Below are 12,032 nucleotides of genomic sequence, written 5' to 3'. Positions count from 1 at the left end.
TATCAAAATTAAATTCCTTGAAACTTGTTGTGTGATGCAGGACCACAAGACTAGAGAGGTCATTTCAGTGGCACATTTAGTAGCGAAACTTTACATTTTGAATTCTCAGTCTTTTGACAGAAAGAACATAGATGAAACTCTTACAAACACAGAGAATATGGCCTTTATGCTTCACATGTTTCCTTAGATACTTGGCACAAAAGATTAGGACATTTGTCCAAAAATGTATTCCTACATACTGGTTTGTCTAAACATGTTAAGAATGAAGACTTCACCTGTGAAATATGCTCACAAGCCAAACAACAAAGGCTTCCATTTCCTACCAGTACATCTGTTTCTGAAAATTGTTTTGAACTTTTGCATGTGGATATATGGGGTCCCTATAATGAATTCTCTTTTGCTAGATGTACCTATATGCTTACCTTGGTTGATGATTACTCTAGATGCACATGGACCTATCTTATGCAACAAAAATCTCAAGCAACAGAATTACTAAAGGAGTTTCATAAAATGGTCCTCACTCAGTTTAATTGTAGAATAAAAAAGATTAGAAGTGATAATGGATCAGAATGCTTAGGAGAACATTGCCAAAACTTCTTTAAAAATGAAGGGATTATCCATCAAACCACATGCACATATACTCCACAACAAAATGGAATAGTAGAAAGAAAACATAAACACCTTTTACAAGTGGCTAGGTGCTTAATGTTCCAAGCTAATCTCCCAAAGATGTTTTGGACAGAGACTATTCTAACATCTACTTATCTAATAAATAGAACACCTACTCCCTTACTCAATTGGAAAACCCCCTATGAAACTCTTTTCCATAAACCTGTGGACTATTCCTCACTTAGAACCTTTGGATGTATGTGTTTTGTCACTAATAACATTCCACATAAATCAAAATTTGATGTTAAAGCCATGAAATGTATTTTCTTAGGCTATGCCTCCAATCAAAAAGGTTACAAAGTATATGACCTAAAAAGAAAATCCATGATGATATCTAGAGATGTCACCTTTTATGAAGATGTTTTTCCCTATAACAATGAGTCCAGTGATCCTATTTCCTGTTCATTACCTATAATCTTTTCTGATACTGATTTTGATGACACTGAAGGCCTTGATCAACCTACAGCCGCAGACACAGGAATTAATAACAATGTAGATGAAAATCAAACTGTTGGCCTTAGGAGATCCACTAGACAGACCAATCAGCCTGTTAGATTGCAAGATTACACATGTTCTTATACAAAAACAAATACAGATATACCTCTTATCCAACCTTCTCATCACATTCATAAATGTTTTCTTATTGCTGCTAACAATCCTAGTGAACCTAAGAACTTTAGTGAAGCTATGAAAGGCAAAGAGTGGGTTAAGGCCATGGATAATGAGATTAGGGCCTTAGAGGATAATGAAACCTGGGAAATAACAAAATTACCTAAGGATAAGAAGGTTATTGGCAGCAAATGGATTTATAAGCTCAAATTAAAACAAGATGGATCAATAGATAGATATAAAGCTAGACTTGTTGCAAAGGGATATAATCAAATAGAGGGTGTGGATTATCTTGATAGTTTCTCACCAGTAGCTAAGGCTATCACCATTAGAATCCTACTTACTTTAGGAGCTAAGCATAAATGGCACTTACATCAGTTAGACATTAATAATGCTTTTTTGCATGGATTTCTAGATGAAGATATCTATATGGTTCCTCCTGAAGGATATACAATTCCTAAGGATCATGTCTGTAAATTAAAAAGATCCTTGTATGGGCTTAAACAAGCCTCTAGACAATGGAATCAAGAGTTTACATGTCAATTAGAAAAATATGGTTTTAGGCAGTCTAAATTGGACCATTGCCTATTCACAAAACAAACTGAGAAAGGACTTTTTTGCTTGTTAGTTTATGTTGATGATGTTTTGCTTGCAGGACCTTGTCAAGATACTATAATTGATATTAAGGACTACTTACATAACCTGTTTACTATCAAGGATCTGGGAGAAGCCAGATTTTTTCTTGGTTTAGAAATCTGCAGGTCAAGTGAGGGAATTATGATTTCTCAAACCAAATACATACATGACATCATTAGTGATGTGGGGCTTACTTATGGAAAAGCAACAAACACACCTCTCCCAGCAGCAATTAAACTCAGCAGCACAGACAGTGAGCAACTTCAGAATCCAGAACCTTATAGAAGATTGCTCGGAAGATTGCTCTATTTGGGATTTAGTAGGCCTGACATATGCTATGGAACCCAACAATTAAGCCAGCATATGCAGCATCCTAGCAAGTTTCATTGGGAAGCAGCCATTCACATGGTTAAGTACTTGAAAGGAACATCAAACAGAGGGCTATTGCTCAATTCAGAAGACAAGTTTGAACTACAAGCATTTTGTGATGCTGATTGGGCTAGTTGCAAGGATACAAGGAAATCCCTCACAGGATATTATGTATTTCTAGGAAATGCTTTAATTTCATGGAAAACAAAGAAGCAGACAACAGTGTCAAGGTCTTCTGCAGAAGCAGAATATAGGAGCATGGCAACCACTACTTGTGAACTCATATGGATTTACAATCTATTGCAAGAATTGCAAGTGAATCTTCCTACGCGTATTAAGTTTCACTGTGACAATCAATCAGCTCTCTATATAACAACCAACCCAGTTTTCCATGAAAGAACAAAACATATAGAAATGGACTGTCACATAGTCAGAGACAAGTACAAACAGGGATTCATCTTACCATTGCATATTTCATCAAGGTTTCAAACTGCAGATATATTCACAAAGGCGTTACTTGGACCCAGATTTCTGTTTCTGATCTCTAAGTTGGGTCTTGTCAATTTAGTGACAAGCTCCACTTGAAGGGGGCGTGTTAAATTGCAAGTTTCAGCTGCTGTTTCTTGGAGGTTGAATGCTGTTCTGCAGGAAGAAAGCTCAAGATCAGCTTTATAATGACAGAGATGAAGAAATCGTGCTTTACAGGAATAACACCTTTATTAGTGAAAGGACGTTTTATTATATTTGTTTTCTGTAATTAGAAGTTGCTTTTCATTATAGTCGTTCTCACACTTTTATTAGTGTATAGCACTTTAGAGTTAGCTTCAGTTAGTTGTGGCTAAGCCTATATATATTGTACACCTTCTTCTTCGTTAATAACAAGAACAGAAAGCTAGACACTTCTGCCGCAATTATAGAGCTTCTTTCTCTCAATTCTTTCCAAATGACTTTCTCTCTACATTCCGCTGCGAATTTCACAGAGGGGGCGACGGTGCGAGAGAACGAAGAAGAGGGATATGGCGTTCCGGCGCAGCCCCAGGAGGAAAATGAAAAAATAAAAAAATATATTAGCGTTATATATAATATGTCTATAAATACTTAATAGATGAAATATATAATAGTAAATATATACATATAAAATAATATTTTATTATTTAAAAATATAGAAAGTAAAAAAGCAAAAGAAAATGTAGTGTATAATATTGATTATTCCACCTCTATATATGTTTCGGTGGAATTAAGTGATAACTATAACTTAATAAATAACAATAAAATAAACCTACTCAAAACAAATAAGAAAAAATAGGCACGAAATTCTAAATATTCTGAGACTCCCCCCTTAAGCTGGAGCAAAATATATCAATCATGCACAACTTGTTACACAAAATATAAAAATGCTTTGCTCCCAAAGGTTTGGTAAAAATATATGTTCTTTGCTCTAAAAAAGGAGTGAGGGGAGTGCAAATTTTCTGACGACTCATGACATCCTCATGAAGAAAATGACAATCAACCTCAATATGCTTTGTTTTCTCATGAAAGACATGATTATTGGCAATATGAATAGCTTCTTGATTTTCGCAGTGCATAGGTACAGGGTTATTATACATGAAACCTAACTCTTTCAGCAGATTCTTTAATTAACCAGAAAACTTTACTAGCGGTGTGAGCCAAAATCCGATATTCAGCCTTTGTGCTTGATCTAGCAATTGTAGTTTGTTTTTTACTATGTCAAGTCACAAGGTTTCCACAAATATAGATGCAATATCCAAAAGTAGATTTTCTATCATCTTTCGACCCAACATAGTCTACATTAGAATAAACTTCTACTTTATGTGTCCCTGTCGCTTGAATAATAACCTTTTACCAGGCGATGCCTTTATATACTTCAAGATCCTTGGAAAAACTTCCCATTGAACTGATCGTGGCTTATCTATAAACTAACTAACTAGCTAGATCAATTGCAAAGGAAATATCAGGCCTAGTTAGAGTTACGTGGATTAGCTTGCCAACAAGTGTTCTATACTTTATCTTGTTTTCCAAATAGTTACATCATCATTCTAGGAATTAGGATTAGAATCCATAGAAGTGTTTACCGGTTTAGTGCCAAGTAAACCTACTTCTTGAAGGAGATCACAAGCGTACTTTCTATAAGATAGATAGAACCAATGATTGCTATAAGTAATTTCAATCCCTAAAAAAGACTTTGGCCTCCCTAAATCTTTAGTGACAAAGTTCTTTTGTAGGCATTTCTTGGCCTCTTTTGTTCCAGCAACATAACTACAAGTGATCAAGATATCATCAACATAAACTGGTAGAACAATTCTACCTGATACCTTAGTTCGGACAAAGATTGATTGATCTGCTTGGCACCACGAAAAACCAAACTCACTAATAATACGATTGAGTTTATCAAACCATGCTCTAGGACTTTGTTTGAGACAATAAATAGTTTTTTTCAATTTGCACACCATACGTTGCTTCTTCCCCTAAGCAGTATAACAAGGAGGTTGCTTCATATAAATCGTTTCATCGAAGTCATCATATAAGTGCATTTTTTCTGTTCATCTAATAGAGTTAAGGCTAGCGATAGGGGAAAATATTTCAAAATAATCTACCCCATATGTTTGAGTAAAACCCTATGCAACCAGACGAGCTATATACTGATCAAGGGTCCCGTTAGCTCGAAACTTGAGAGTAAATAATCATTGACAAACAATAACATCGATATTAGGAGGTACACCAACAAGCTCCCATGTGCCTCGAGAAATGAGAGCAAACATCTCATCCTCCATCTCCATTTTCCACTTTGGATGCTGAAGTGCCTCACAATAAGAATTAGGAATAGAAACAGATGATAAAGAGATAGAGAAAACACGATAAATAGGAATAAGACACCAATAGGAAAAGGAATGAGTCAAGGGATGAGTAGTGTAGGACCTTTTACCTTTGAGAAGAGCAATGGGAGGTCATCCTGATAAAGTGGAGGTGCCAAGAGCTACAACGAGATGAAGAAGAGGTGGATCAAGAAACACTATAGTTGTTAAACGATTATGTTGCGATCAATACACCTATAATGGTCGTGTTGGCAGTTTCGTATGCTGGGGAATAGATGAAGTCAGGACAAGTAAGGGAAGATAGGTGGTAAGAACATTAGGAGAAGAGTTTTTTTAGTAATAAGGAGTGGACGTAAAGAAGGTAACATCTACATAGGTAAAGGACCAATGAGATTTAAGATCACAACACCAATACCCCTTTTGTACCCCGTGAGTGCCCCAGAAATATACATTTAACAATAACGATAAAGTTTATTCCCACATTACCTTAGCAGAAGTTATCGACCACAATCACCACGGCCTTCAGAAGAGTCATGGCCCCTGCCACAAACTGCCATGGCTGAGGGCTCGGTGGTTGTACCAGATGAAGATTCAGAAGAACTAGTAGCAATACGGAGGAAACGGGACAGAGCATTGGATAGTGTAGGGACCGAGTCATTGGCCAATATGATCAAAAATCAATTTTAGATTGTTTTCAAGGCCAGACAAGAACTTCGCCACCAAAAATCTTCCCATTGAGTCTTGCGAGTCAGAGCATCACAACTCAATGGGTGATATAATAGAATCTCATCAGTTATCCCCTTAAATGAGGTAAAATAGTCTGGAACTATACAACCATCTTATTTGAGGGAGAAAAACCTCCCATACAGTTCAAAAACATAAGATATGTTCTTTTCATGAGACTACATATCATGTACCGCATCTCACATTATCTTAGCAGAAGTTAAAAACATAACATATGTACCAACTTATTCCTCCAAACTATTTAGAAGTCAAGTCATAACTGAGTAATCAACTTGTTGCCAAGTAGAAAAAGTAGCATCGGTAGAGTTAGCGGTAGAAGTCAAAATATATTTCAGTTTATCTTGAGAGCTTATAAACAACCCAAAGGCTTGGCACCAGACGATATAATTCTTGCTATTCACTGAAAAGTGGTGCAAAGAGCACTTTTATGTTCGACAGAAGCCATGAGCAAAAACGGGAGAAACAAAAGCACATATGACCAGAGAACATGCTAACATCTCAGTCCCAAAAGTATGAAATTGAAAATTATACCTGCGACACAATAACTCCAGGTGAAAACACGATTTTTGAGGGAGTCTTTTAGTAAGAGTAGTCACTATTAATGAATAGTAGTTAGGTTAAAAAAAAATAATATTTTTGGTATTTATAATAGTGTTGGAAGTTATATTGTGTGGTGGGTTGCATTTGTTTAACATGTGACTTATATATTAAATTACTTTTTTATCTTTGCAGGTTAATATTTTTTACCAATATACATCATATGTATTCATGTTCTTGTATAGACAATATATTGAAAATGTTCATTGCATGTAAACCAAGAAATCTCAAGAGATATCAAACTAGACAATGAACACAAATTAAACAAAGAAACAAACCGGAAAAACAAAACCAAAGAACACATGTATGCCTACGTTAACTTCTGCTGCTCCCACATTGTAGTAACAAAGAGCAGCAGATGAAAAATCATAAGCAACAGAGACATCACTACAAGGAATGTCCCAATTCTCACCCATTTCCCCTCCAACGTCTTAACGAACCCTCGTTTACAAGCCTGACAGTCGTAGCACAACACCGTTTCGTTGTTCTGCCACACATCGCAGTCCTTGTCGTATTGTCCGTCCGTGTTCATCGTCTCGTTGGGTTTTATCCAGTAGCCCATGTTCACGTACTCCATCTCACAGATTGATGGCGGATCGCAGCATCCACCCTTGACAAGGTGAAGAAGATTAGAGTAAATGATCAGTGATGTTTAATTCTATCCCAACTTAGAATGTACTGTAATAAAAATACATGCTTCATGTTCCGTTAAAATATTTAATTAAAAACTGTCATATGACTAAAAATGGTACTTTTTAAAAGTTAAGAACTCACCCTAAATCACGAGACAAAAAATATTATTTTCCTAATAAAACATTATAATAACTTATATAGTAAGAGATATATAATATTTTCGAACAAATGAATATATAATTTCATGACATGTTTTTTGTGGGAGAGAGGGAGTACATACAAAATTATAATAACAAGTCATTATGATATGAATAACGATCACGTGCTCAACGAATGATTTTTTATTAAAATATTAATGGAATTTGATTAAAGAATAGAAGATGATTTTTTTAAAAATTTGTGAGATCATTAATGTAAATAATGGAACAAAAAGTATATGGCCCTAAAAGCATAAGACAATTTAATGTAATAAAATTTATCATACGCTGAAACGTTGTAGAAGATCACTAATTGAACATATACAAATGTATAAATCTAACCCATGGAAAAAATTGAATTTTTGGTCCTATATGTTAGGATTTTTTCAATTTAATCCTATTTGTTAGAATTTTTTTATATTACATCTTATAAGTTGAAATTTTTTTCAATTTTAGTCCTCATATTTATTTTCCATTCAATAATTAGCAGAGCCGTTAGTATTTCCATACATTTTCCGTAAATTGTTCGGTAATTATTGGATGAAAATTGAATGTGAGGACTAACATTAAAAAAAAATTCAACTTATGGGATGTAATGTTACTGTAATAAATATAATATTAACCATAGCTAATTATCATAGTTAATAATAAATAAGCGCCATAGCAGATAATCATTAACCACGATCACGCAATGATTGTTAGCTGTGATCACGCAATGATTGTTAGTCTTTTGCATCAATTTTAACCATGATTGATAATAATTATTTACCACGAGTTTTAGCCGGAGCCATTAATGTGTAGCCAATAGTAATTTCTTTTAAAATATATGAGAAAATAGTAACAAATGAGACTAAATTTAAAATGCTCCTAACACATGAGACAAAAAAATATAAAATAATTCATATGTATATATATAAATATATATATTACCTCAATTGGAGACAAATGAGTGGGCATGGGATAGTAAGATCTGGACATCAAATCCCTGCACATCTTCGTATCATACAAGCATGATTTGATGTTATCCCAGTTACCATCATCCTCAACCTCGACCTTGAACCAACCAGGAGAGGCCGGAATCTGTCGTGTCTCCCCCTCAAAGCTGCCTCTAAGAGTAAGCCCGACGACGAACATCAACACCAACGCAATCTTCATTACGATCAGCCCGGGTGCCAGCGACCATCTAGCCCTCAAGTACACAACCACATTGCTAACCAAGAACACGCAGAACAGGCCGACGGCTATGCCTATTTGCAATCCCGGCAGGCTCTTCAGCAGCTTTTCGCAGTCGTGCTGCTGCACGTATAGCAGCCATATTGCTTCAAAGAGGAACGGGATCGAAAGCAGGAACGTGAGTAAGGCTACTACTGGGAGCACGAATCTCCCCATGTTAGTCGATTCGTGTTGCGCGAGTTTCTCGTCGGGTTTAGGATCGACTGATTGTTCCTCGTTCGTGTCTGTGGGCTTATTGTCTTGTTCGACTGTCAGAACGACAGGTGTTTCGGTGGGGTTATCGTTGTTGGTGGTTTCAGCCATGTCTTGATGATCAGGCATGTTAGTTAAGGTGGAGTTTGAAGTAGTGGTGATCAGTGTGGAGGTTTTAAGGGTAAGTAGGTAAGTGCAGTGAGTTTGTGTTGGGGAGGATTTACCAAGTCGTCGTTGGTGGAATGTTAAGACTCAGATTTGCTATAAATCGTGGAGGTTGAGGGATTGTAGGATGGGAGGTTGGGAGAATGAGTCGCAGGTTCTAACAAAATCTAGGTTTTAATGTACATGAATACATAGAATATAGGACATGATAGGTTAGGTTTTTTACAAGTTTCTGTTCTTATTTGTTAGAATTCTTTACTGATAGATTTAGGTGTACGTACCCTTTTGTTCTAAATCCGTTATTTCAGAATATGGAAAAATGCAATTTTAGTATTGTAAATTTTGGGGTGGTAATATTGATTTTGTCCAAATTAAAATTTATAATTTGATCATATAATTTTAAAAATTATATGATTTTAATCTTTTTTTATTAATTTGACTGATAAAGTGGAACATCTAAATTGAAGCTTTCTGCGAATTCCATAACATGGTAGTCCAACATTTTTTTTCATTTTTTAGGAAATAACTTGACAAAAAGAAAATTACAAGTCATTTTCTTTATAAAAGAAACACATTGGACTGCTATATATCATCTAATTCACCAGAAGCTTCAATCTATAAGTTAACATGACTGATGACATGGAATTTTTCGGTCAAATCGGCTGGGTGGGACAAAAAATGCTATAACTTTTAAAATTATAGAACCAAATTTCGAGTTTTAATTTGAATTATACAACTCGCAAAGAAATTAGACTACTGAAAAGGGAAAAAAATTGTAATTTTCGTCTTGTAACTTAGGGGATGAATTTTTGGTCTTGCACAATTTATTTTTGTAGTCTAGTCCTGTACCTTTAAAAATTTGGTAATTTTATTTTTTTTTTCGGCCAATTTGACTGAAAAATTTATATATAACTTACACATAACTTAATTAAATTATAACTTTAATCCTATAATTTAGGAGTGGCTTAGATACATTCTTGACGTGGCTAAGGTATGATGTGTCTTTTTGTAAGTAATTTTCGGGGTAAATATCATAGAGTCAGAACTTCTCTTTATTATTTCTTTTCTTTTTTCTTTTGTTTAAATGTATTTATTAATTTAAAAATTATCCATATATTAGTTCATTTCGAGAATTAAATGTATTTAATGATGTAAGAACTACATCCTATAAAAAAGATAATGGTTCTCTTTAAATGGTTAAATTTGTTTTTCCTTTTTTTTCTTAATATATAGTTACAATTATATCATTTGATGAAATTATGATAACGGTAAAATACACTTTGTCCTCCTGAACAATTCTTGATTTAACATTTACCTCTTTTAACTAACTAATATAACACTCACCCCCTGTAATTAAATTTTTGAACAATATTATCCTTATATTATATATATATTGTTCAAAGAATTTCTTTTTCTAACAATTTTGTATTTTAAGTTTAATTAAAAAAAAATTAATTGGAAAAAAGTATCTTTTAGTTATTATAAAGTAATATATAATTACTAAATTAAATAGTTTGAACTATATTATATTTTCTAAACACGAACTTAAGTAATAAACGGGTACAAAAAATATAAAAACAATTCATGAAATATTTTATTAATTGGTTAATAAAATTAAGTTATTAACTATTTATTATTTTATTAATTTTTTTTCTAAAACTATTTAACTTTTGATTAAGCATATTGATGTGTGAGGCCCAAAAGAGGTCGTGGAGCCCAAGCCAAGCCCATCAGCTCATGATGAAGACGACCCACTGGATGATTATCAGACTTGGCCCTAGAGGGAGCCTAGTACAAGGCTTGTCAGACCACATGCCTGTCCTCAAAGTCCAGCCCAGAAAAAGAGAGGCATCCCTAAGGCGCATGACTCCTTAACTTAGGACTCCCTGCAGAATAGGAGTACTTACATAAAAGGAGTCCTCACCTAATAAAAAATGTGCTGATCAACTAAAGATAAAATGGAATCGTGCCTTATCTGCAGGTACCATACCCCTTATTTCTAAAAAATGTAGGTAACATGCAGAGTCCTGATGAAGAGGGATGCCCCCTCTGTAAATACAAGCAGCATCCCCCAACAGGCACACCTTCCAAAATTTGGAAATTACTTTGCTATTCTTGCCGCAACTCTCAACTTGCACTCTAACCATATTTTGCTCAAGAATTTCTTATTTTTATTTCAATTTCTCATTATGATTTATTTCTGCAATTATTTATTACTAAATTCAGAATTAACTTGGGCGTCGAAATGTTAATGTGTTGTTTTGCAGGTCCTATTTTTCATGTTCTTTTGCTTAATCAACCGAAGTCCATCGTCAAGTTGCTTAATCAACCTAAGTCCATCGTCAAGATCCAAGACCGTTGACCCATACTAAAATTGCACGCATCACATATATATTTGTCAATTGTTTAAAAAAAGCATATATGAATTATTGGTTATATTATATTTATTGTGTATCTACTATATATATTAATGTATACTCCACTTTTAATTTAAATTATTTTTTTATTAAATAAAAATAATTTGGTGGTATTTAATATGCAAAATACTAAAATATATTGAAAATAATATATTTATTATAAGAATGAGGAGCATTTTTGTCTAACTAAGAAAGTAAATAATAAATTTATTTGATGGGTATGGCCAAAAAGGATTGACCCAAGAATAAGTGTTAGGCCCAATATTGGTCTGCCTGCCCAGTGGAGAGTCAGCATGCCCAAGTTGCCATGCTTTATCCAAGAAAGGGACATCCTACAGTCTAGTTCAGCCCAAAGAGGAGGTCCATTAGGCTCAGCCCAAGAGAGCGCCCACCCGCACACCAAAGTCCAGCCAATGAGTGGAACCTACCTTATCAAATATGCCCCAGGGAGGAAGCCTAATCCGGAGGCCTTCAAAGCTAGCTTGCAGGAAGGAATGTGCCCTTAAAAGGTTGAACTCTTCAGTTTGAAATGACTCCTCACCAAGTAGGAGTCTGCATGAAGAAGGAGCCCCCTTCATCTAGAGACTTGCTGCTTAATGAACAGATAAAGAGGAACCTTATCCACGAATCCTGCCTTTCTCACTGGGCATGCGGATCCCCCTTAGCAGGACTCCTGTTACAGGGGAACTCCTCCTCTATAAATAGGGGAGGTACCCCTCGACAAACATCCTCTTCCA

At 34.9% G+C, this 12,032-nt stretch overlaps 1 protein-coding gene across 1 annotated transcript; it reads right to left on the bottom strand.

Moving 5' to 3' along the window:
• Positions 6,744-8,932, bottom strand: LOC105162961 (tetraspanin-15). The gene is made up of 2 exons (XM_011081141.2): positions 8,219-8,932; positions 6,744-7,068 (listed from the first exon to the last, which is right to left on the bottom strand). Exons 1-2 carry the CDS (start codon positions 8,840-8,842, stop codon positions 6,769-6,771), a joined length of 924 nt encoding a protein of 307 aa, XP_011079443.1. The 5' UTR covers positions 8,843-8,932; the 3' UTR covers positions 6,744-6,768.

The sequence above is a fragment of the Sesamum indicum genome, linkage group LG5, assembly GCF_000512975.1.
Source record: "Sesamum indicum cultivar Zhongzhi No. 13 linkage group LG5, S_indicum_v1.0, whole genome shotgun sequence".
Taxonomy (NCBI): Eukaryota; Viridiplantae; Streptophyta; class Magnoliopsida; order Lamiales; family Pedaliaceae; genus Sesamum; species Sesamum indicum.
This window is presented reverse-complemented; position numbering and strand designations above follow the sequence as displayed.